The sequence below is a fragment of the Cynocephalus volans genome, chromosome 8, assembly GCF_027409185.1.
Source record: "Cynocephalus volans isolate mCynVol1 chromosome 8, mCynVol1.pri, whole genome shotgun sequence".
NCBI lineage: Eukaryota > Metazoa > Chordata > Mammalia > Dermoptera > Cynocephalidae > Cynocephalus > Cynocephalus volans.
Window position 1 is genome coordinate 61,981,264 of NC_084467.1, and position 27,983 is coordinate 62,009,246.

At 34.8% G+C, this 27,983-nt stretch overlaps 1 protein-coding gene across 1 annotated transcript in view; it reads right to left on the minus strand.

Annotated features, from left to right (window-relative positions):
• Positions 1 to 27,983, minus strand: part of NEGR1 (neuronal growth regulator 1) — an 847,674-nt gene that overhangs the window by 338,604 nt on the left and 481,087 nt on the right. Inside the window, exon 3 of the mRNA XM_063106484.1 lies at positions 13,666 to 13,791. Coding sequence (XP_062962554.1) covers positions 13,666 to 13,791 — 126 coding nt within the window. The remainder of the gene's footprint in view (positions 1 to 13,665; positions 13,792 to 27,983) is intronic.

Here is a 27,983-nt window from a genome sequence, read left to right on the forward strand (position 1 = left end):
CTTCCTCCAATACATTGTGTTTCTTGTCCTCCCCTCTCATCATCCAGAGTTTATTGGGATCTAAATAATTCAGACTTTCAATTCTGGAAGTTATTCTGGTAGTTCCTCAGTAAAAATCTCCTCCCCTAGTGACTTTCCTTTCCTTCCTTTCTTCCTTTCTTCCTTACCTTTCTTTCTTTCTTTCTTTCTTTCTTTCTTTCTTTCTTTCTTTCTTTCTTTCTTTCTTTCTTTCTTTCTTTCTTTCTTTCTTTCTTTCTTTCTTTCTCTTTCGCTCTCTCTCTTTCTCTCTCTCTTTCTCTCTCTCTTTCTCTCTCTCTTTCTCTCTTTCTTTCTCTCTTTCTTTCTTTCTTTCTTTCTTTCTTTCTTTCTTTCTTTCTTTCTTTCTTTCTTTCATCCACCAATTTCTTTCTATAATATTTTTTAAATCAAAGATTCAAATTTGCTGAGCATAAACGATTTTATTCTATGACCAAAATCAGCCCTCAATTAGTTATTATAAATACTACACTTTTAAAAAATCCTCCTGCTGAAAGAATCTAATTACAAATTTGCCGAGAAACTGAGATTTTCTATAAAGCATTCTCATATGCTGGCTGCTTAAAAGCTGTTAATTCTTTCATCCACTCAATATATATGTAATAGGCCTACAATGTGCCAGGCTGTGGTGCTAAGGCTGATGTCGGAAATCCTGCTCACATTGCCAGTTGTCTAACTCTTAATCCTGTTTGTGACGCCAATTGTATAGCTAGGTGACCACGCCAGTTGTTGGGTTCTTTTCCCTGCCGGTAATCCTGCCAACTGGGCTGATTGTTGAGCTAGGGCTGGGTCTGGAGCTTACAGACCCCTCAAGCCCATTCACAGACTGGGTCACAAACCCTTCACATGTCGGGCTGGGTCACCAGACCCCTTACACACAGGTCTATGAGCTAGGTAACTGGTCAAAAGGTCCTTGGAGCCGTAGGTTGGAAAGCATGGCTGAGCCGGGCAGACGCCCAAGGCCAATGCCCACCTGTGTACTTCACTAAAACTCCCCTCTCCCTCTCTGTCCCTCTCCGAAGAACAGCAACAAAACTAAAAAGATACATTGGCACACATGCATACTAACTTCACACACACACAATTTGCTTACAATGGATGTGCTAAAACCACACCCAACAGGACCCAAGGTGAGGGCCCTGACCAAACCATTCTATTTTTCCAACACAGGCACTATTTTATGTCTTAGAGATATAGCTATAAGCAAGTCACTAGGCCTACAGAACTTTGCTTATAATCTATTCATGTTCACCTCTTACGTGTCCAATGGGACTACTTAGAACAAGCTAGGGTATGATGTTGTCTAAGGGTGTTTAAAGAGGTAAATCTTCAACAAATATTGCAGCCTCTTATGTTTATATCCACTTATCAAGTAATGCTTGCCCTTTTTCATTGTTTAACTATTTGTAGCATTGCTTAGCACTGATAAGGAAGTTGGAATTTTTAAATAATTTTTTTATAAACAAAAGATTTTTTAACTAGACCAATGACCCTTGCTTGTTCATTTCAGTAAATACAGACGCCATGTATCTGGAATAAAGAAAGAAGCTCTAGTGCTGTCATGTACTATGGACACAGGTAAGTTGTTTAACTTATCTGAGCTGAGGACTCATTTGTAAAATGGAGCCTACAAACGGCTACCTCTCAAGGTTATCTTAAGGCTCTAGTAAAATGGTGTATTCTGTTATTCTAAACTCTAAAAGTATACTCCATTATGTTAAGGCCTAAAACACTAATTTTTAGTTTTAAAACTAACAGTTACATTTGTTGTAGACCTTTAATATAATAATATATGTTAAAGGAATAACAAAAATAAATAGCTTTCAATTAGCTTGAAATTTTTAATCATCACATCACTCCATTTATCAAATATAGCAGTTAAGAGAAGTCCGAAAAATGTATCAATTTATTTTTATTTTCTTTAACTTGGTATTAGTGGTCAGACTAGCACACTCAAAACAAAGCATGACAGAAAAGAAAATGTGTTTACCTCTGTTTATCTAAAAAATGATGAGCAATGATAATTCATTTTATTTTTTATCTAAATATTTTATTTTATTATGTTTAAAGTAATTTATGTTTTAATTGATATATAATGATTGTATATATTTATGGGGTACAGAGTTACATTTTAATACATGTATACAGTGTGTAATGAAGAAATCAGGGTAGTTAGCAAATTTATCACTGCAAAACTTTACCATTACTTTGTGATAAGAACATTTGAGCTCCTCCCTTTTAGACATTTGAGAACATACAATAAATTATTGTCAATAATAGATGCCTAGCACTACTGTACATAACTAGAACTCATTTTTCCTATCTAGCTGTAATTTCGTGTTGATTACTCAACCTCTCACTATTTCCCCCTCCCCTTCCCAGCCTTTAGTAACCACAATTCTACTCTACTTCTAAAAGTTCAACTTAATTTTTTCTTTTTTTTTTAGCTCCCATATATGAGTGAGAACATATGGTATTTATCTTTCTGTGCCTGACTAATATCACTTAACTTAATGTCTTCCAGGCTAATCTATGCTGCCACAAATGACAGAATTTCATTCTTTTTCATGGCTGAGTAGTATTTCATGGCATATACATACATACATACATCCATATATATATATATATATATATATATATATATATATATATATATATAATAACATTTTCTTTATCCATTCATCTGTCAATGGACCCTAGGTTGATTCCATATCTTGGCTACTGCAAATAGTGCTGCAATAAACAAGGGGCTGCAGATAATACCTTTGGTATGCTAATTTTCTTTCCTTTGGATAAATACCCTGCAGTGGAATTGCTGGATCATACGGTAGATCTGTTTTTAGTTTTCTGAGAAATCTCCATACTGTTTTCCATAATGGCTGTACTAATTTACATTCCCACCAACAGTGTATAAGAATTCCCCTTTTTCTGTATCTTTGCCAGCATTTGTTAGTTTTTGTCTTTTAAGATTTTGGAGCTTTAAATTTTAAATGGGTATTCTTTTAAACTCTTTTCCTGTAATATCTCTTTTACATAAAAACTCTGTGATATTTTTATTAGTATTATCTTCATTTTGCAGATGAAGAAACTGAGGCACAGAGAGCTTAAGAAATTTGCCCATGTTATCATGTGCAGTGACAGAGGGGAGATTTGAAACCAGGTAGTCCAAATACTAACCATGTCCTTTTGAACACTATGTTATATTGCCTTTTAAAATAGGAGTTTAATAATTATAAAAATATTGTTAGTTTTTTCTACAACCTCTTTGTGGAAAGATCTAGTCACACAGGTTATAAATGTAAACATTTATTTTTCATATTAACTTTTAAAATATTAATCAGTTAATATAAGTTTATTAGTCTTGTAAAGACTTTACAGTATTCTAAAATATTGTATAACTTAGCAAATATTTATTGAGTGCCTACTATGTAGCTATAATTGTCTGAAACATGTAGGTATACTTCCCTGAATCTTAAAAAGATAGCACACAAAATATGAGGGGAATAAAAAGTGTTTATCATTGATTCATTGATCTATGATCCAAGATTATTAGAATCATTCTAATTTTTCACTAGTGATGATTATTCCTAATTTTGTGCAAGTTAATCAAGAAAACTATAATTTTAAAACAAGCTAGAGTACAATTAAAATCTCTAATAGCAATGTACTCATTTTGAGTGAAGAAAAATGAACACAGTGCTCTTTCACATTAGAGATCAAAGCTCTTCTTATAATAATTTACTGCAAGCCAACCATGTGCTCTTATCTATAATTGTCAGGGACACTGTGAGTTTTGATTTTTAAACTATCATTATTAAGCTACGTTTCTTTTTCTTTTTTACTCCTACGTATTTCGGTAAGGATCCAGGAACAGCACACATTTGTGTGTAAAAGTAGACTTGATGAACATGACCCTATGTTTATGGGGGAGAATGACCAAGTTGTATCTTCATTGACTGTGGGGTTCAAATGATCAGTACAACTTGGGTTCAAATTAACATCATGCTCTTTTCCTCATGTAAGTAGTACATGAAATTATAATACTTTACATGAAAACCAGTTAACACATGTTAACTTGACATATATTAGAGCAATACCTGGGATATACTAATTGATCAATAAATAATACTTAATATAAGCACTAGATGGGCTCATTTTATACATTTACAGTACCTAATATTGCTCTTTTGGATCCTCATTTTGGATCCTGCATTTTCTAAGATGATAACCTTTAAACAAATCCCTAACTTTTTTAGAAATAACTATTTATGTAATACCTTTCCATAATATATGTAACGTGACATTGAAATCACTGGAGGAAAAGACTCTAGAAAAATCAAATTCCCAAAATGTTAACAGCCTAACGATAACCATTATCTTCTCCCCCAATTCAGACCACTATGAGAAGACATAATATATAGTGTCATTTTTTTCTAAAGCCCTAGCTTTCTCAGAAAATCAAGTTTCATTACAAAAAAAGGGGGGGTGTTTCATGAACTACTTGGTGCGTTCTTGTGTTTTGTTTTATGTGGGTAAGCACTTTCTTCTGAGAATTGTGAAATTTTTTTTATATCGACTCATCATATCATCAGAACCATTGTTTGGTCTTATATGTGTCTTAAGATACTAAAAATTCTCGTGCTTTCTATATTCAAATAACAGGCATTAACAGTTCTGAATACAAACACTTTAGCATAGCCCACCACTGACTGCATAGAGTAGAGGGGACTTTGAAAAGAGACAAATGAAAGTTAAAATTATAAAGAAAAGACTCAGAACAAAGAAGCAATTTTAACTGCATATATAAATTACCGGTGTGCAATCTTATGGTAAAACGTTTAACTTGCCATCATTATGTAGATTCATTCATTATATAATTATCCATTATATAAAGCTATTATGGACATCCACAAAAGCTCCACATAGAGTACAACTCTATAATGGAACTAGAACCATAGCTTACAATCTGAAGATCTGGAATTACGTAAACGTCATCAGCACAAATTGCCAGTTTTACTGATTTTTTTTTTTTTTTTCCTTCCTAAGAAGAAAAAGAGCAAAGTATGCTGTCAGGATTGCAAACCTGAAAGGAGATTCTTAAAGAATTACAGTGTTTGGGGGACAGGCTGCCACCTTGGAAGAAGTACACACACAGCCTCTTCATCACATCACCCTTGTTGTTGGCCCAGCTCTCAAGCATTTCAAAGAAGATTTTCACAAAAGGGGAACAACAATAAAATTGAGAGTATTACTGGGAAGTACTACTTTCTAGTTTGTACCTGTAATGAACTATTTTCAGAATTACTTTAAACAATAGATTCCAGTAGTGTATATGGTTTTTAGCTAATAATTTTCTTTTTTTTTTTTTTTACATTCTCCTACTTTTCTGATAATCAGTTATCAACATTTTCTGTCATAAGATTGTATTTAATATAATTATGGAAGTTTTAGTGTGCTAAACATGTATGTTTCTCAGCTGGGAAACAAAATTTAACACCCAAACCTCTTTTAAAACATCTAATGCAGGAGTCAGCAAACATTTTCTTTAAGAAATAGATAATAAATTGTTTAGGCTTTGCTGACTATATAGACTCTGTTGCAACTATTCAACTCTATCCCTGGAGAGTGAAAGCAGCCGTAGACAGTACAAGGAAGTAAAGAAATGAGCATGACAGAGTTTTCAAAAAAACTTAATTTACAAATAAGACAGTAGGACAGTTTGGCCTACAGGCTTTAGGGTACTGATCCATGGTATAATGAATACTTTACTTTCTTTACTCTGTTTATCCTGAAAGAGCTCTCACTGAACAATCTTAAAGTCTTTAAAATCTCCTAGTTTGGAAAATCTGCTGTATTCTTGACTGACAATTGATATATTATTTAACTTATAGCTGAGGTAAACCCATAGCAATACTTGTGAAAAGCACAGAAAATACCGCTTTTTATTTTCCAACAGTCGTATACTTTAATCTACATGATTTCCAAATATTGTCTTATGACCCTTTTAATACTACTTCAATATTAAATAATGATGGACATGTTTTACTAAACTCAGTATTCTATCCCAAGAAAAAATATTCTTCGGGAATAAAGAAAAATATCAAAACATTCTCAGATGAACAAGACTAAGAAAATTTATCTCCAGTTGACCTATCATAAAAGAATGGCTACAGGAAATTTTCTAAATTGAAATAAAACTGTAAAAGTTGGAACCTTAGAACATCAGGAAGGAAGAAAAAATGGTAAAGGTAAAAAGATAGGTAAATACAAATACTTTTCTTGAATTTGCTTGACAGTTGAAATAAAAATTATAACACTTCCTCTTTAGAAAAATAATTTCACATGTACATAGAGATAATACTTAAGATAAACATATTTTATATAGGGCAGAGTAAAGAGATGTAAAGGGAGGTAAGGTTTCTATACTTTACTGGAACTAGTAAAAGCTGAACATCTTTAGACTATAGTAAGTTATGTAATCATAAGGTAATACATAGAGCAACCACCACAAATGCTGTGCAAAGAGATATAATCAAAAACTCTACAGATAAGGTTGAATTCTAAAAAAGAAAATACTTAGGTAATCCACAAGAAGGCAGGAAAAAGAAAGTAGAGAAACAATAATACAAGGGAAAAAATGGAAACTAAAAAAAAAAACTTAGATGTCAGATTTAAGCCCTAAAAAATCAATAATTAAATTAAATATAAATGGTCTAAATACACCAATCAAAATAGAGATTGGCAGAGTAGATTTAAAAAATAATATTCTGTCTCAACTATACGCTGTCTTCATGAAACTCACTTAAAATATAACTCCATATGTAAGTTGAAAAGTAAAAGAATGGAAAAAGAAACATGATTGTTCATTTCAGCTTTATTTGTAATAACCAAAAAACAGGAAACTACCAAAATACCTATAATAGGTGAATAGTTTAAAAAACTGTGAAGCATTCATATCATGAGATACTATTCAGCCATAAAAAATAACAAACTATGAATACACACTACAACTTAGATAAATCTCAAGGACATTATGTTGAGTGTAAAAGGCCAATTTCAAAAGGTCACATACTAAATGATTCCATTTATATAACATTTAGAAATATCAAAATTATAGCATTGATCAGTTGTTGTCAGGGATTAGAGATGACAGGTGGGTGAGGGATAGATGTCACTATAAAGGGATAGCACAAGAGAGGTCTATGTACTGAGGGAATAATCCTCTATCTTGATCATGGTGGTGGCTACATGAATCAATTCAACTGATAAAATGGTATAGAACTGTACACACTAGTTGCACTCATGTCTGTTTCCTAGTTTGACATCATTCTTTAGTTACACATGATGTAACCATCGGGAGCAACTGGGTGAAAGGTACAAGAAAGTTTTCTGTACTAACTTTGAGACTTCCTATGGATTTATTTATTTATTTATTTATTCATTCATTCATTCATTTATTTATTTATTTTGTGGTTGATTATTGTGGCCAGTATTTAAACACTGAATACTATGAACATCTGTACAATGAGTTTAGTTTTGAGGCTTAAATGAGATAAGTATGTGCCAGTACCTCCCTCACTGCCTACAGTACAAAAAGTGATGGATAAATGTTTTTTGAACCATGTTGGCTAAAATTTCATTGAGACAAGCTGTTATTTTTGTTAATGAGGTATTGCTATACTGAGGCTACAAGGAAAATGAAGGGCTGATTCATATTTAGGGGTGTGTGTGTTCAGAAAGGAAGTAGTTGCTGGTGCCATCAGCTTACTCTCTCTTCCATTTTTAACCTCTAGTTCTAAGAAGTCATCTGGAAATCAAGGAGAGGGAGAAGAATCCATTGGTTCAGCAATATTTATAGAGCCCCTGCCTTGTGTCAGGCCCTGTGCTAAGCCATGGGGTATAAGGATGAACAGACTCTCTCTGGACATGAGTTCCCTGTCACTTGAGACCACAGCCAAATAAAGCCAATGACTACAATTCAGGGGGTTAATTCCAAACAGTGGTGGCACTAAGTACTACATAACTATAGAAGAAGAGACACCCAATGTTTCCTGGGATGCTTAAAAATGGTTTTATGAAAAATTGAAGGATGAATAAGAGTGTGTCTGTCAATTACGTATAGAGATAAATGAAACGTGTAAAGTAGAGAAATCAAATTTCCACCTTGACTAGCAAAATTCATAGTTATGCCCCCACACCTACTTCCTCACTTCTCATTTACTTGAATCCTCCATATTTTGGTTTCTGGCCCATTGTGTCACTGAACTCCCAAAATGTCCACCAATCTTCCTATTTCAAAGGTAACTATTTGGATTCTGTCTTATTTGACCTAATTGACATTGTTCACCACTTGTTGTTCCTGGAAACTTTTTCCTCTTTTGGTTTCTTAAAATTATGGCTTTCTGGTCTACCCTTACATCTTTGACTACTTGTTTGAGGTCTTTTTTTATAAGTGCTCAATAACTGCTTATTAAACAAAAGTGAGCAGTGTCAAGGGATTGATTTAAGAAAGGAAAGACTCGAGTCTATTTAAATGTGGGCACAATGGCATCAATAGAAAGGAAAAAGCTGAAGATTCAGGGAGAAAGAGGATATGTAATGGAACAAGAACCCAACAAATGGGAAGAGATGGAATCTAGAACATACAGGAGAAGGGGGACTTAAACTGAACGGTCTTCATCTTGAGTTAGGTAATAGCATTAATTTCAATGGATAATTAAAGTACGAATACCCTGTAAAAAGCATTTGACTTATGACAATTAGACAAAAAAGGATTGGAGACATATAGTCCAGTGTTTATGTTCACATTTTTAGATTCAGAGGCAAAAAAATACCTTTGTCAGCTAATAAACACCACCAAGCTAATGTGCGAACATTTCAAAAGATTCCAGATACCAAAGAATAGGAATGCACTAGGAAATAGAGATCAAGATAAATAACAAGGCATCAGGGAATATTTGAATGAGGCTTTGAAAATGCTTCCAAATTTTTTACGTATCATTTATTATTTTAAAATTTATCTTATAATTTACGTTTTGTTTTTTTTTTTTCTGACTGGATCTGGGTTTATTAATCTAATGATATGTGGTTAAGAATTTTATTTTGTATTTATATTTAAAGTCAGATGTCTCTTGTAAACTTGTCAATGTTCTTTAGATGTTTGAAGTGAGTTCTCGCTTCACAATCACCTCATCTGAGAGCAGATGTGAGAATTACACTCAAGAGTCATAAAGCTCCTCAGTTAGGGACAGGGTTGGAAATTCTATCTGGTCAAAAATTCAAACACACATTAGTAGAATATTAATAGCTAATAACATGGCATGTTTCCTATAATTGATTAACTCTGTCCAATGCTCTACTGTTCCATTTAATGCCCAGAACAATTCTATGAATTGGGTACAATTATTATCACCATTTTGTATTTGGAGTTTAAAGAAATTAGCATTTTTTTCTAAGGTCTTCCTGTTGATAAGAGGAAGAGCTAGATCTCAAACCCAATTGACTGAGTCAAAGTTCATGATCTTAGTTACTATGCTATACTGGCACCATCTGATGCCTAAATTACTGGTAAGAATGATAAGGAATCATGCACCTCATAATAGGAATTTTGAGAAAACCTTGAAAATTTTCAAAGTAGAAAATGAACCAGTTATAGATTAGTGGAAGCAGTAGGATCCCATGTAAGTAAATATCTATAAACTTATTTATATCTCTATTGATAAACAATTGCTTCATTATATTTTCCTTGAAATAAATATTTTTCACTATTAATTTTACAAGCACTTTTACATATACATATATTCCATGCCCTGTCCCAGGCTTGTTGTTAGAAAATGCCATACAAATTTATTTTTTTATCTCTTGCTCTAAAGTTATTGAAGTCTTTTGGTTTAGTAGATTATCATAGGAAGTAGCCTTGATGTTGAATTGCTGATAATTTTACTGTAAGGCATATTAGTAGAGTTTTAAACCAATATCTACTTTTTCTAAGCCTAAATGTATGGTATCCAATCATGTGAAATTAAGTGAAATGGTTGATTTCAGAAGTGGGGAAGTAAAGACACAGATGAGCCTGGCATATTTTGTCATGCCAGAAAGTATGGAAGTGCTCAAAAAAATGATGTTACAAGGACATAAGAGCCAGAATGATATGATCCCCACTGGCCAAATTAGGGACAATTTGAGCAATAAAATAATTAAAGATAGTAACGAATTACAAACAGTTTTTTAAATTTGGGAATCTATGAGTTCATGCTATAAAAATAGATAAATAAATAAACAAATAAATGATAGACAAGGGAAAGTGAGATTCTTATTTACAGTAGACTGTCAAGTGCTAATTGATAAAAGTAGAAGGATTGCTGAAGCTGGAAAAAATCATCAGTTTTATTATCAGAGTAAAGTCAAATCTAAGGGGAGAGTTAGCAAGTAGAAGACACAGGCATATTATGGTCTTAAAATCTCTCCCTACAAACTGCTTATTGTTAGCATGGGGAAGAAAGAGGAAAAAACTATACAGTGTAGAAATCAGACAACTCTTTGATGGGTAGTCAAAATTAACATCTTGAATGAGGGACAGATGGCTATCATGTGCCTCTGGATATGATTCCCTGAGAAGGATACAACTTCACTTATTTAGTTCCAGATGGGAACAACTAGAATACAATCATGAAGAAACATGAGACAACCCCCAAATGAGAAACATTCTATTAAAAAAAAGGTTCACACATCGTTACATTTTTGAAAATTGTCAATATTCAATAATGACAAAGAAAGACTGAAAAATTAGTCCCCAGATTAGAAGGGACTAAAGTGATATGGCAAGTAAATATAATATGTGGTTTTGCCTTAGAATCTGTAGAGAGATAAGTATTATATAAAGTATTGGATCAGTTGACAAAATTGGAATATGGATGGTTAATTAGATAAAAATATGATATCAATGTTAAATTTACCAAAGTTGAAAACTATTGTGGTTACATAAAGAGAATATCCTTATTTTTAAGAAATGCACACTGCACCATCTAGAGATTTAAAAAGGCCAAAATCTGTGCAATTTCTCAAATGATTTCATGAAAAAATATATCTGTATATTTCTACATATTCTGCACACAGAGCAAATGATGAAGCAAATGGGCAAAATGATAATACATGAAACTGAGTAAAGGATTTATAGTGTTCTTTGTATTATTTATGCAACCTTTTAAAGTTGAAATTAATTCCCAAATATAGAACAGAAAAAATAGAAAGAAGAAATCATTGGTATAAGTGAGCTCCAAGGAAACTCATACATCCAGTAATTTCTCAGGAAAGATGTTTCTGATGAAAGAACACTGTATTGTTTGAATTAACAGGTAGAATGGAACTCCAACTGCCTTCATTGATGTTTGTGATGTGGTATCACCCACAGTCCTATTTTTCTGTAGATTAGGGAGAAACTCTGTGGAGCTATCACCCTATAACCAGCCATTTATTTTTGATTTTTAATACTAGAATTAACCACAAATAATTTAGTGAAAAATACCAAAGTTACTGATAAAAAATCTAAACAAATAACACATGTACAAAAAACTAGCCATTGCTCGTAGTATCGACATGGAGCTTACCTACAGAACATGAAAATATTGATGTTTTTAGATAAAATATAAACAGACTAATGGAGTTCACAATTTTGGTCAAATATAAATATATAAGTTACATATTACTTATAGCAGAAACTCCATAGTGCTATGTATTTGAATACAGATCATTAACAAATTATAATTTGAAATTATCAGAAGCATTTAAAAAAGTATATGCCAAGTTGAGCTATTCATTGGATAATACTTAATATTTATGCTAATTTTTTCATTTGCTAGGTATGGCAGGATCAGAAAAACAAATCTATGCACAGTTTAACTTATAAATCCAATCTGTCTTCTTTCAGCATCATGATGTTATCCATTATCATTATTCTAATAACTCCACTAACCAACATTCTTGCTATTTAATTAAACTAAAATGTATCAAAGCACTTGAAAAAATAAGAATGTGCATAATAACAAGCATTGCAAAGCAGGAGAATTAAGTCCAAAATATTAATCTTAAATTATATAAAGATGGAGATTATGTGCTTCATTTTTACAAAAATTATATTGTCATATCAGATTTAAATCCCTGGAAAGATGATTAAGAATCAGCTGTACATTTGCATATCACCTTATACTTTTAAAAACACATTTATGCCTATTATTTTATTTGAGTCTCACAATAGCCAGGGATTATTATCATGCAATTTTTGCAAAGTGGGAAACTAACTGAGTGTAACTGAGGCTAAGAGATTTGCAGAAGGATTGGCTGAATAGATGAATAAGGAAGTCATTCAGAGTACATGTATCTAATTGGTAGTCCTGAGTTTGTGTCGCTTATACCCCACGGAGTGTCCTGCCATGAATTCAGTGCTCACATACCAGTTTTATGATTTTGTAGCAGCTCTAGAGAGTGAAGTGTTGGCAGTCAAGAGCACGCTCATACTTCAGAAATATTATAGGGGCAATAATGCATATTATATAAGTGTATACCGCTGTTATATTGATTTTCTCTCACATTAATAGTAATACTAAGCATGTGATGTGGGCAAGTCTCATTAGACCCGCTGCATAAATGAGGAAGCTGAAAGACACTTAAGGATAAGTGATATTAAAGAATGCATTAGCAGATAAAATAGATGTTCCAGTTGTGCTCTTTCTATTCCTACATAAAGTGTGCCTTTCTGATTTCATTAAAAGCAATTTCATTGCACCAGCCTTGTTGGAATTATTCACATCAAAACTATGAAACAAGTAAAATAAAATTTCATTTATCTGAAATGAGGCAGGGTCCTATTCATTGAAAGTACCACTCTTACTTCTAGGGTATGCTTGAAGCTATATTGTTCAAACTTTTAAATTTCAACAACATGATGATTGTTTTACAGTTGTGGCTGTGAAAACAAACCTGTTTTGATAATGATTATTGCTAACTTCCTAAAATGGACTTAATCTCTTTGGGAGGATATGCACTGTTTCAGAAACACTGGAAAACCATAAACACATTCCTTCCTTTAATTTCACCTAGCTATATGATCTTACTTAACCTTTGGGGTTTTTAGATCCCTCATCAGTTAAAATTTAATTCTAACTCCAAAATTCTTGATTCTGAAATGTTGTTTGAAATTAGACCCAGCAACCCTATAGTTTGATTAATTTCATTCTCCCCTGATTACTTTTGCGTTTCATGCTGGCCTATTAACACGTGAAAGCCGATTGAATAAATCCCTTACACATTTAAATGAAGATATTTCTCTTGTGATATTTCCATTTGAGACTTTGTCTAGTGAGCTGTGATTATCCAGTATAGTAACTGAAAATAAACTTGACTAGGAATCAAGGGACATAGGTTCTATTCTGGGCTCTGACAGAAAACGTTCATTTAACTTTTGGGAAATTTAGGTATAGTGCCTTTAGGTATAAAAAATAATATAAAAATATGCATCGTGACTACCTCATGAAAAAGACACAAAAAACTAAATAAGTTGACTCAAATTCTGAACAAATAATGTACAGGAGAATAATGAACAACACAAACAGTACTGATATATTCCTACTTTACCTGATGGGGAGATGTGTCGCCAAGAAATGGAAGGCTCTGGTTTCCCAGTGGCCAAACAAGTAAGGGTGACATTGGTTCCTTCGTTGATGGTCATATCACTTGAGATGTCATATATCTTCGGAGGAACTGAAATGGCAAAACATGCAGTGTTCAGAAAAAAATATATAAATCTTGTTGAACCTCATATAATTAACTCCATGACATCATGCAATAAAGGTATGGTAATGAAGGTACTTATGGCCTATGGTCATCACCTAATAGATGGATTCTCTAGAATCTCAAGACTATCTAGGAGATTTTTGTTTGTTAGTTGGTTTTTTTTTTTTCCTCTATTGTTTATATATTAAATACTTCAGGGTAATGGAATATTTAATAAAAAAATTTGAAAATTGACTAAATACTTATTGTAAATAATTTGTATTAAGCAAACTAGAATATAACCATTCTGTCTATTCTATCCATGTATCTTCAATGTAATCATAGTTTTCTATTGAAAAGGTTAAATAAAAGTGGGATTCTTGAAGAAACTTAAAATAGCAGAACCATTGTGCCTACACGCTGATTTAAAAGCTGAGTGTACAGGATTGGGAGTAAGATTCTAGGGTCACAAAGGCATTTTTGGCTTCAATTTTCTATCTGCCAGTTAGTAGGGCTACCTTTTCTCAACATTTATGTTCTAAGGAACACAAATTCTAAGGATCGTGAAAAGTGAGTTCAGTAAGAGTTTTCTTGTCAGTAATGACTGGAAAACAGTCGTTGAAAAGGATCTCTTCACTTCAGGACTTCTCAGAACCTTTGTTATGCCCTTTTGCACTATAAATCTACAAGAGTGAAGAGGAAAATATGTACAGTAGTCCCCCTTTATCCATGTTCCAAGACTCCCAGTGAATGCCTGCAACTACAAATAGTAGTGAACACTATTTATACTATGCATGAATATCTTTTTCCCTCTCAATTTCACAGGTAGAAGATTTGTTCTTACCATAGATATTGGCCACCTCAGCATACATTTTTTCTCCTTATTAATTAGAGAACTTTCACCTTTTTACTTAAAGGAAACACTTTACAGCTTCTCTTTGTCATATCTGAATTGTCAGAATCACTACTCTTGCACTTTGGGGCCATTATTAAGTAAAATAAGGGTTATTGAACACAAGAACAGGCAGCTACTAAGTGACTAATGGCGGGCAGCACATACAGTGTGGAGACACTGGACAAAGGACAGATTCATGTCCCTGGCAAGATGGAGCGGGACAGCCTGAGATTTCATCACACTACTCAGCACAGTGCACAATTAAAAACTTACAAGTCATTTATTTCTGGAATTTTCTATTTAATATTTTTGGATGGCAGTTGACTGCAGGTAACTGAAACCATGAAAAACAACTGCAGATAAGGGGGGACTACTGTATTATATTGTTTTTTTCTCTGATGTATTAGACTACGGAAGCTTTTGTCTCAGAATTTGATCATGGAATACACTTTGCGAAATGTCGGATAGAAAAATCTCTAAAATAACTTCCGGGATTAAATTTCCATATTTTCTGGGAACAGAATGGTCTCATTTCATCCTCAAAAGGCATAGGTATGAATATGGGTTCTCTACCGGCTAGCTGTGTTATCTAGGGCAAGTTATTAATCTATCTCAGCGTCAGTGTCTTCGTATGAAAGCTAGAGAAAACATTTAAAACTATGTAGTTTCTGTGGGAATTAAGTCAATATATGTTAAAGGACTTAGAAAAGTGCTTGGCGTCAGTGTTAGCTATTATTATTAGAGGCCATAAAACACATATATGGTATTTGAATTTAATTTTAGCACTGCCCTTTTCCCAGGACTTAAAATTGTTCTCAGAAATTTATCACTTTGGTAGTGTGTATGACCTGTGCCATAAATGTATTTTGCTTTACTTTATAAAAACTATAGTATGTTGATGTTCTTGGTCAAATCTAAATAAAGCACAATTAGATACTTTTGTAATTATTAGAAAAACATGACTTTTTTTTTACTGGAATCATTTTAATTGTTCCATTCTTAGGGTTTCTTTATGCAAGAGATATGTTTTTGCAGTCATTTTGAAAGCCAGTAACTAAAATCTGTTGTGACAATAAATTAAATTACCCATACTTTGAATATCATCTTTGATTTTTTCATGGAGCCAAAACTCTGCTACAAGAAAATCAAGATATGATTAAAAATGTAAAATATTTGGTTTTATCTAACTGTTGATATGACTGAAGAAAAGGCTTGTTCCTAAGTGATATGGCATTGTAACTGTTGCTAAATGACATAGTTTAATTGGCATTTAAAACATATTATCATTAAAATCTTCAGTAAGCTCTTCTCAGGCAAGTAATAAAAAAATTTAAAAAAACATCTCAAACAGAAGACTCTTTTCCAATGTAACTGAATCAGAACAGAAATAAAGACATTAAAATACCATAGAAAGAATGTAGAGAGAAATTTGCATGACTTACTGGTGAATAGGAGAGTTAATAAACTTACAACTCTAAACAACAATATCATTTAGACATTTGGATGTAGGTGTACGTTTGATATAGTAAAATATGAAATACATATTTTATGTGGCTATATATACACATATACACATACATATAAATATATATGCATGTACATACATACACACCAATGTGAATTAAAAAAAGAAAAAAATATATAGTACTTTATATGGAAGATAGTATACAGCACTCTTACTCTAGTCTAGCTACTTCACAAGTTTCAAACATATAACTGATTCAACATTGGAGAGAGGTGTGTACATTTATGAGAAATGATGGAGTGCCATAAGAACATGCATTCTATCATCTATATTACACTATTTTGTCAATCCTTCCTAATCTTAAAATAGTTTAGTTGCATCTTACATATTTACCTATATTTGAAGTGCTAAGCATTATGGTAAACTAATATATTAAGCACTAGCATTTGACTACATAGAAGAACAACTAAGTCCCTTAACAATAAATTTAGATTTGACATTTAACTGTGGGAAAGTGTGTGGTGGAGAAAGGATGGTGAATTCCAGGTGTGATATGTCATCTCAGTGATTGCAATCGTCTCCCGGGGCCTCATAACTCAGGATATGCTATAGGAAAGAAACATCTGGAAAGAGGATGTTAGAAGACAAAATCCCTCTGGCAAGTCTCTTCTCCCAAAATGCATCACCTGTTGTCAGCAGATGCTGCATGTAAAGAGGGCCAATGAAATCCTTCATATGCACTGTGGCTTATGAAGGCAAAAACAGGTGTTGTTTTGCTGAATATCCAAAGCCATTGCATATTCAGTTCAAGATTTCCAACTTTTATTAAGTATTATGGAGGGAATAATTCTGGATGCAAATGAAATGCTAAAATTTAAAAAGCATAATCCTTGCCCTCAAGAGACTTAAAATTAAGAGAGAAGCAGATAGTCCAATAACAAAGAGAAGACTAATATTTTCCACATTTTCCTTTCCCATTTTATGTGAGCAACACATATCCAATAGATACACATTCTGGGTCCAAATAAGTAGAGATTAATCTTGTCTTGGTTTCTTTTAAAGTGAATCATGTAAAATAAATTATGCACAAAGTTGTTATTTAGTGCAGTGCTATTTATAAAGAAGGAAAACTATTAAAATCCTCAATGTAGGAAATAGAAATGGAGGCATGGAATTGGTCACGTGGCTGATGCTCACAACTGTGTGCTCTGACACTAGAATAAGGTATGGTACTGGAGAAGGATCAGAGATGGTCCCAGGGAGCATCAGCCTAAGGAGAATGGAAGAGAGAAGAGAGGCAGGAGCAGGGAAGAATGGTAATGTCTCAGGCTTCTGAGGACCATGGGTTCCAATAGTTGTTCCCAGGTTACAGTTTGTGTATAAATGAGGCACGCACATAGGTGGGAAGGATTCTCAAGCTTTCCTTTTTGTGTGTGTGTATGTGTGCATGTGTGTAAGGGTGTTTGTTATGAGGTTATTCATAATAAGAAAAAATGTCCAAATAGAAAGACTGTCACACGGTCATTATAAATAATGTTTTTGAAAACCATGTAATGACAAAGAAAAATACAGTAAAACCTGGCAAAGGGGCTGGCCAGTTAGCTCATGCGGTACCCAAGGTCAAGGGTTTGGATCCATATCGACCAGCTGCCAAAAAAGTAAAATAAAAAAAGCCTGGCAAAAACTTTGTCCTGAGATAATGCAAATTCGGATATAACAGTACTGGCCTCACCAGATCCCCTTCTCTAAGGGGGCACACTAAAGTTCTTATCTTCTGGAGTGTGAGGAATGTAGTGTATTCTTAAGCTTTCTGTTTTTGATGTCTTATGGTCTGTCCAATATTCTAAGCACTTGCATAGATAGACAGAAAAATGACCAGTCAAAACAACTAACTGTTCTAGATGTATATTCCTTTTCTATATATCTTATTTGAAACTCTCTCAAATCATTTTTTAAATACTTAAAAATAATTTATACAAAAAGGAATAGATGTGTTCAATCCATTCAACATTTTTAAGCCTTAAATGACTACAGATTTTAAGATTTTGGACTGCTGTGCACATTAAGTATCTAGGATCTAGGGCAGAGTGATAAAGAAATGTGTTATTCATATAAGTGTAAACTTACTTAATATGCAAGAAATAATTATTATAGCATTATCATTACTGTCATCATCATCATGACACCATAGGTAAAAGCAACGAAAGGTAGAAGTTTTATATTTTGTGCTAAATTATATAATATCTCTCTCCTCGTGAGACTATAAGTGGAGATATACAAGACTGTACAACTGTGTTCATAATTAATTGTTGTGTACCACAAGTTGGAGAGATCTAAGAACACTGGAAGATTTCTAAGCCACAGAGGTTGGAAGTGGATTTAAAGGTTGTGCTGGGCTGAAATGTTTTAAACATTTGGACCCTCGAATTCGTAATCTGCTTTGCCTTTACGTGTTCACTGGCCTCAAATTCAACTATTGCTTAGCACCCAGTCTTCAATTCCTATTCACTTGGTTCCACAGTGAGGAGATGATGCGTATTTAAATGTATCTATAGATTTAGATTTTCTAAAAATAATTTAAATCTATCATTAGTTTCACTTTCACCAGAAAGTTGGGAGTCTGACCTGCCTCAGTCACCTTCCCCTCTCTCAGCCATCTGTCACAATGTCCTCAGGCAGGATAGGAAGCAGCATCATTAAGGAAAACTAAAATACATATCCATACCAGATACTAATGATTTCCACACGGCCTACCATTTGGGATCATCCCCCACAATTTGCATTATAATGAGCAATTGAGTTTGTGAGTGGTTGCATTTTTTTTTCTTTCAATGTGTACATACTTCTTAATACATTGAAATAAAATAAGTTTTTTGTTTGTTCAATAAGCAGTCTTTGCAGACTTTAATTTCTTCCAAGAATTTATAATGTAGTGTGGCACATAAACATTAACAATTTGAGAAGCCAATTATCTGTATATCACAGAAATCATATAAGCACAGAGTGATTTATTATATTAAAAGTCTATGGGGCCGAGCCCGTGGCGCACTCGGGAGAGTGCGGCGCTGGGAGCGCAGCGACGCTCCCGCCACGGGTTCAGTTCCTATATAGGAATGGCCAGTGCACTCACTGGCTGAGTGCCGGTCACAAAAAAGACAAAAAAATAAAAATAAAAAAAAAAGTCTATGTAAATGATTTTTAGAAAGAATAAACAGAATCTGCACCCACCCTAAGTTGCTTGACATCTAAGATGGGTCACACATGATACTGAAAACCCTTACAGGTTGTATTTGATGGTTATCTTAACTGTAAATGCAAGACATGGACTATTTGGATCTGGAAAGGTTCTTGGCTTACTGGAATCAATTAAATGCCCCATCGAGCTCTTAAGCTACAAAAGTCCATGAAAGATCACAGCACATACAAATCCATCTGGAGGCCTTCTTTCGGCTGCTAAAGGGTGGATGTAGGGCCTCAGCCACATGCCCTCCCCCCCCCACACCTGCAACCAGCCCAGTGATGACCATTGAGCCATTGCAGGAAGAGCCCTGGGCTCCTGAGCTGGGGTGGTGGGGGGGCAAAGGCTTCAGCCACACCCCCCTGACATCTGCACCCAGCCCAGCAATGACCAAGACATTGCTGAAGCCCCTGGTTTCCCCTGTGGGAATGAGGAAGGTCCCACAGATCTCAACCTTGCCCCTCCTGTCTCTTTTGCCCATCCTATTTCCGTCCCCCTTCCTCTCTCCCCCTCCCTGTCAACTGCTCTGCAACATCTTAGACTGTAAAATAAATAAATAAATAAATAAATAAACTTAAAAAAAAGAAATTAACATGAAAATTGAAAAGAGAAAAAAATTACCTCATTCTGTTACCCATTAATTTCTAAAGAAACAATGATATATTATCTTCCTATCATCTCTAATAAGTGGTCTGTATTTTCATAAAGCATTTTTACACTATCAGAAATAAACTTTACTTTTTCTTACTCTGGATTTGACACCAATATTGCAGGTGGCTGCTATATTTATATGTTACTATGTATTGCACTTCATTTTCTGATTTATTTCCTCCAAAGTGTGTCTTTGTATGTGCCCCTATATCCAGCACACCCATGTAATAACAAAAGGTGCTCAATACATGATTGTTAAATGATGCAAAAAAAAGGGTGGATGGAGTATTTATTTAATCTCACTCACAGACACTCAAAGATTATTGAAAAACATCAATTAAGCATTTATTGTAACCACAAAATTCTGGGCACAAAAACCACTTGCTTCCTTAGTCAGGGTGTAAAATCAAAGCCGTGTCTTACAGGCGAATAAGCTGAGTGTCCTCTGATCCATTCTCTGAAGTTAGAGGCCCATCACAAACAACTTTGAAAGTTTTTATTTTTATTTTTTAAATTTATTTTTATTTATTTTTTATTTTTTGTCTTTTACGTGACCGGTACTCAGCCATTGAGTGCACCGGCCATTCCTATATAGGATCCGAACCCGCGGCGGGAGCGCCGCTGCGCTCCCAGTGCCGCACTCTCCCGAGTGCGCCACGGGCTCGGGCCATAAAGTTTTTAATATGTCTATTTGAATTATGTACACAATCACTTCTGTTCTCTAAACATGTTCATTAGGGCAAAAACAAATAAAAATAAAAGTGATTCTACCACTCTGATTTCCTACTTGACTTCTCTCTTCCCACCGTGACTTCTCCACCCCCTAAAACTTACCATAAAGAAGTAATAAAATGTGAATTTCTGAGTGAATGTTAAAAAATCAAAAAAATGTTTTAATCTTAAAACATTGTGTCGCTGATGACTTTGATCATCTTAAAGCAAGGTATATTTCTCTGAGTATCTGCTATGGTCTGAATGTTGTATCCCCCCAAAATTCATCTATTGAAATCCTCATCCAAAAGGTGATGTTAGGAGGTGGAGCATTTGGGAGGTGAATAGATCATGAATGGGATTAGTGCTCTTATATGAGAGACTGCTGGGAGCTGGCTAGCCCGTTCCACCATGTAAGGACTCAGTGAGAAGTCAAAATTTATGAAAAAGCAATACCTTTTTCCTCACTAGTACAAATTCTGCCAGTACCTTCATCTCAGACTTTCTAGCCTTCAGAATTGTAAGAAATAAATTTCTGTGGTTTATGAGCTGTCTACTTTATGGCATTTTGTTATAGCAGCCTGCATAGACTAAGATAGTATGTGTGCTGTTGAAATAGTCATTCGCAACCATAACCCTCCGCCCCTTTTTGCTCCTCTTCTTCCCATTTCTTTGTCAGTATTCTTTGCAGTCTGTTGCTGTCATTGGTACTTATTTCTTTATTGTCTGTCTTCTCTTCATGGAACAAAAGTAGAAACCTAAGATAGGAACCTTGTTTTCTTTATTCAACAGTGTATCACCAGTACTTAGAAAAGGGCCTGACACATATAGGAAATCTGATAAATATTTGTGTTCTTTCACGTGCTAAGCTAATACTTCTTCAACTTCTCAGTGAAGATTTCCCATAAAATTTCATGCCATTGCAAGTAAGACAAATTCTGAGAATATGGTGAAAATGTAATTTTAGTTCCAAGGGTTCTGTGTGGCTTTTTTTCATAAATTCTCTGAGTTTGGGGATTCAGTGTTCTTTTAACTCATTTAAAAGCACAGTATTTCCCTATTTCACTGCCAACTATAATTTTTTGACATGCAAACACAGAGAAATAATTGCACAGTAATTATACAAATTTATTTTCAGCAGAATGTGCTGTAACATCTTAGGCCATACTATGTGTGTTGGTTACAGTATTTTTTTTACTTCAGAAGCTATGCAAACTTAGAATCAAAAGGATTTGACTCTAGTAGTATGTACATATTATTTCTACCTTTCTCCCCCCTCCACAGACTTGGAGTCTGGGTTAGTTCAGATAAACTGTATTTCTGAACCTTTTCCAAACTGCTTGAGTCAACAAGCTAGACACAGCTATAAATCTTGAGGAACTGGCTTTTTTTACACTCTCATATCTGGTAATGGCCGGCAATATCAAAAGAACATTCTTCCTTTCACTGGGCTCGTACTTCCCTTCCCAGTCTTGGCCAGCCCCCAGAAAGTGAAAACAGATCTACGTTACATAACAAACCTCCTGGAAAAGGAGCTGTTCTCAAACTGAGAGAAGAAATTGCTTCATGATTTTTCTTTTTTTGAAACTGGTTTGCTTGTGGCTATTTGATGGTTTCATGGCCTGCATCTAACCAGCAACATTGTTTTCTCCAGCTGATAGACTATAACTGACTTTTTATAGTTTATGACATTTCAGAGATTTCTATGGCTTTTCCCCTCATCCCATCACTCAGAGATAGTGCTCAGAGAGAGAGAGAAAAAAAAAAAAAAAAAAAACAAGCATGAGTTTTAAAAAACTTGCCAGATTTGTGGACTAGCTACTGATAGAATATGCCAGAACAATTTAGAGGGCAAAAAACATTTTGAAAAAAAATGTGTTTTTCACACTTGGGTTCAAACTTTGAATCCTATTGTTTACCTTAGTGGTTTTCCTCATTTAGAAAACCCATACACGAGTTTTTCCTCAATCTATTGTGTCCTTCACGGGATCAACTATAAAAAAAATGTCAAAACAGGCAGTGACCTATTTTAATTGATCCATTCATTCATTCAACAGACATGTATTGAGCACCAACTTTGTGAGGGAGACAAATCTTAAAAAGTCCATGTCTAAAGAGTTAGAAAGACATAACATTGCTAGTTATAATATAGAGGGATAAGTCCTACACAGAGGGACCCACAAGGTATTTTGGGAATGTAGAATTGTGAATATAACTCTTTCTATGGTATAAGAATTGGAGGGATGCTGATCTTAAATCAGGATTTTTGGAACAGATGGAATTTGAGCAGGATTTGATGGTTTAAAGAGTAGTTTTCTACACCCAGCTACTCATCAGGGAAAATCTGCTGAGTTTTTCATAACCCTGGGATGGGAGGAGGGCTGACTCAAGAGATCCTCCAGGATACCAAAACGACCTTTCCCTAAAATTCTCTCTGCTGTTTATTTTAAATCTGCACTGTAAATAGAGAAGCCATTTTTCAGAGCTTCAGAGCAGTTTTGTACCTTCAAGGGCCTAATATTAAAACACAACAATCCCTAGAAGAGATGTTACCTTAATAGCTTGCCTTTATTTTCAAACTTACTGAAAGCAGCATGGTGGGTGTAGAGGGGGCACCACACTGGAGGGGGAGAGATGCCACAGGCAACTTTTTCCCATTGTGTTATTTTCCTTTGGGAAAACCCAGAATTGGTTCTGCATAGCAGTGAGCAGGGAAAACAGCAATGGAGAGAAGAAAGTAAACACTGCAGGAGATAAACCCCACGGAATATGGAATTAAGAAATGATTAAATTGTATACCCTCCCTCTCTCTTCCCTTTCTCCTCATCTTCTCTTGACTATGTAATAAGGACTATGTGTCAGTGAGATGAGAGGAGGCAAGATAGCCCTTAATTTTAAAACAGATTTTCTGACTGAGACAAGGCACAACTATTTGCTAGGTAGATTTTCAGAGGTAAATGGAAACACACACACATACACACACATACACACAAAGAATGTTTAGTATACATGAGAATCAAATGTGATAAAATAATTTTTAAAAGGCTACTGGTTTTAGAGAGGGTAAGTTTTGGCAGCTTAACATTTGATGTAATAATTTAAAAAATTTTTGGTTGAAGGCAAATTTCTCACTTGCTGTACAAACAGGTTGAAGGCAAAAATACAACATTGTTATATAAGAGTTTCAATATTTTGGACCGTAAAGATTGTTACTTTTGCTTCATTTGGGCTAGAGGATCAATAGCTGGCCTCTACACATGAGTGTTTATACACTAGAGTTCAAATCCCTGCTGTACCTCAGGCTAGCTTCAGCTTCACTTACTTGGATGGTTCAAAGACATAAAATATTGCTTAAAGTCAGGACCATAATAGCAGCTACCCCCTCAGGCGGCAGCAGCAGCAGCAGCAGCAGCAGCAGCAGCAGCAGCAGCAGCAGCAGCAGCAGCAGCAGCAGCAGCAGCAGCAGCAGCAGCAGCAGCAGCAGCAGCAGCAGCAGCAGCAGCAGCAGCAGCAGCAGCAGCAGCAGCAGCAGCAGCAGCAGCAGCAGCAGCAGCAGCAGCAGCAGCAGCAGCAGCAGCAGCAGCAGCAGCAGCAGCAGCAGCAGCAGCAGCAGCAGCAGCAGCAGCAGCAGCAGCAGCAGCAGCAGCAGCAGCAGCAGCAGCAGCAGCAAGGCAAGAGCACACTTACAGCAGTATTGTCTATCACAGGGAATCTGCAGTGCCTGTGTAACTCATCCTCTTCCTTAGTGGAAAATGGTAACAAAATACATAATTATAACACCACAACTGAAATACCATAGAGCTCACATTGGAGGAGCCCGTTTCTAGTGAGGCAGAATTCTTAAGGAACCAGCTGTATATCTTCAAAACCTGCAGTGATGGCAACATTTTATTAACAATTAATAACGAGCTTTTTCCTGGAAACAATTTGGCAGTATATTTTAAGAACTGAAAAAATCTCAAACCCATTGAGCCAATGATTCCTCTTCCTGGAATTTATCTTAAGGAAAGTAGGTACCTCCTTTCAGTGTAGGCACTATTCTCATAAACCTGTGGCCAGCTCCTCTGTTCCGTTTGGGGAATGTGCCAGCAAATACCCTCTGGAATGGTCTGAGTGAACTTTTCTTGCCTCATGCTTGGCAGTGAACTATTTTCCACATAAACCAGAGGATACAGCCCAGCTGTGTCAGCCTAGAACTCAGCTGCACTCTCTGCAAACATTTCCCATAGCTAAAAGCTTGCTTTAGGGTTTTTTAAAACACAAGAGAGTCCAATGTCTACTTTGGAGCCATAGAGTTATAATGTCACACCTGCCTCCTGATTTTATGAAGTAAACCTGTTCAGGTTCAATATGAATGTTCCTTGTTATGTTTAGGTTATATAGAATATATATGTTTTGGCAGATTTTTATATCTAAAAGTTTCTACGATGTTTTTTGCACTTGCTGAGATGATGTGCCATTTCAGCACCCTTAGTAAATAATGCCTTCTTTGAATTCCTCTGTTTTCTTTGTATTTATTTCCCGAATCATGAAGGTAATATACACCCACTGAATAGAATGTGCAAAATATACAAAGAATACGGAAGAAGAAACAAAAACATGTATTAGGTTGCAACATCTAAAATTGCCCTTTGATAGGTTAAAAACAAATGGATATTGGCAATTTTATGTGATTCAATTTAATATAACATCACCATTTAGTGAGAATCACTTAACAGTTTGATATGTTTCACTTTAGTCTTTTGGGGCATGTATTTTTACATAGATCCTAGAGATTTCCTTATGGTCCAGCAAGCTCACCAGTGAATTGGTGTTGACGCTTTCGCTGAAAACAAGTGATGTGTCCTTCTCTACATATGTGCTCGAGCAAGTGAGCTAGAAGGTAGCTGGACAGGAATTCAAAAGGGAACATGGTGACTTTCTGCCTTTCTTATTGGAAACATCTATAACAAAAGGACATATACAGCAAGGATTAATATTTGTTGAACATTTACTATGGGTAAGGTACTGAGGCTTAATGACTTGTTTTGTTGGCAGGGATGGAATCAAGGGACAGAATTCTACATATCCAGTCACCAACTCCTTTTTCTATCCACGCATCTGCCTTTGTGGTAGTTGGCTTGTGTAGCAGCTTTTATAATATGGCCATAAATTCTTTAACATTCCTCCCATGAAAAATAGGATGTTCCTTCCTTCCCAGCCCCACCTTGCATTGAATTTGAGTAGGCTCCTGGCTGCTTCAAACAATAGTTTGGGGGATAAGTAATGTCATGTAACCTCAAAACTGGGTTTTTAAAAATGCCATTTGTATCCTACCCTGTTCTCTGAGAACACTCACTCTTAGAGCCTTGGTCCATGGTATAATTAGTCTGATCACCCAGGGGCCACCATGCTGGAGACAGCATGTGCAGAAACCACATGTGGATACCACATGGAGAGATTCTGAGACTACAGGACCAGAGAGAGCCTGAAAGTCACTTTAGCTCCTCTGGACCATAGCAGCTTAAGTCATCCCAGTGAGGCCCCAAATATTGTGTCCAAATTGCCCAAATTGTGGTTGTGTGAGTAAAATACCTTGTAGTTGTTTAAAGCCACCAAATCTGGGCATGGTTTTAAAGAGAATAATGGAAGTTGAAGGACTTATACTACTTGACTTCACAATTTGTCATAAATCTACAACAAAGTGTGGTGTTGGCATCAAGATAGACAACGAAACAAATTAGTGACTTCAGAAATAGATGATAAAACTTCCCGTGATGGTCAAAGTTTATATTAAAAACTAAAATACCTAAATCTATGGATAAGTAACCTAAATGAGTAATGTGGGTTAAGACAAAGTGTACAATATGTACAGTGTGAGTGGGAGGGCCAGGTGCAGAGCACCAGTCTAAAGGGAGCAACTACCACTGATAATTTCCATTTTGAAAATGGATGTTTAGGTTTGCTAGATCTTTAGACTTGAATTTAAAATATTTTTTGTACCATAAAACCTCATCAAAATATTTGTAGACTTATCCTGGCACTAACCCAAATGCTACCTTTATGGAAATTAGAAAAAAATGGCTCTTACTGAAGACAATTCATCATCATATGTTGGAAACTTTTTATAATATAAAAGTTTACAACGTCTGTGAAAGTAAACAGTGCCTGAGGATTTGTGTGTGTACAAAATCTTCACCATATGCTGTGAGCTCTGCATGGTCTGGATTCAGCCAGGGAGACACAATCTTGCCATCTCTGCCTCACATCTTGGCAAGCCCTCAGCCTGTTTTGGCCTTGGAAGACCCAAAGAATCCATTTTCACTTTGCATTGCTTGGTTTCTTATAAAAGCTGTATATTATCACACTAATATGTGGTTGTTCACCTGACATGGACTATGATTAGATCTGCAGAGTGACAAGAGTTCTGCCTTAGGAAATATTCTGAGAACAGGTTTTATTCAGAAACTTAATAATCAAACCATAATTTAAATCAGTATTCTGCTTCCAAAAAATAATTATCATCTATATTTTTAATGATCACATTTGTTACTCAAAGAGAATAATTTATTTATTTATTTATTTATTTATTTATTTATGTAATATTATAACGATATGTTATCAAGGAGCTATGTGCCAAGAGATAGTACAGTCCTATGGTTACATGAACAGATTTTCTCTGAAATTGGGTTAAAAGATAATTTGCTATGCTGCTGGCCCCTAAGTCATTAGTCACAGTGGCCTAAGTGCATTCTCTTATAATTCAATATCAAAGAAATTGCTTTTATGGCATTAACTATATTATATTCAAAATTATATAAATTATTAAAACACTATGCCTTACTGCCAAGATATAAGACAGTTCACATGAAAAAAGTTGCATTTTAAATTATTCATTAGGAAAAAAAGGCAGGCTCTTGACAGAAATTGTTTTATACTGGGACTAGTTTCTAGGACTTGCATTTAAATATGAATCACAAAAACTCTAAAAATTTCAGATACTCATAATTCTCTTCATCTTGAATAAGAGGTTTATCTCTTTTAACTCCTTGATTTCCATGAAGTACATTAAGTATTACATATTGTCTTTTACCTAGGTGCTATTTAATGAGCATTTTCATTGGTAGTGAAAGTATTCTTAGATAATCCTTATGAGTCATGGTAAAAATGATGTGGAGGACCCATATAAAAATACTAAGATATGGTGACTCACATTAGTATTTTGACTGGAATATAGAAAC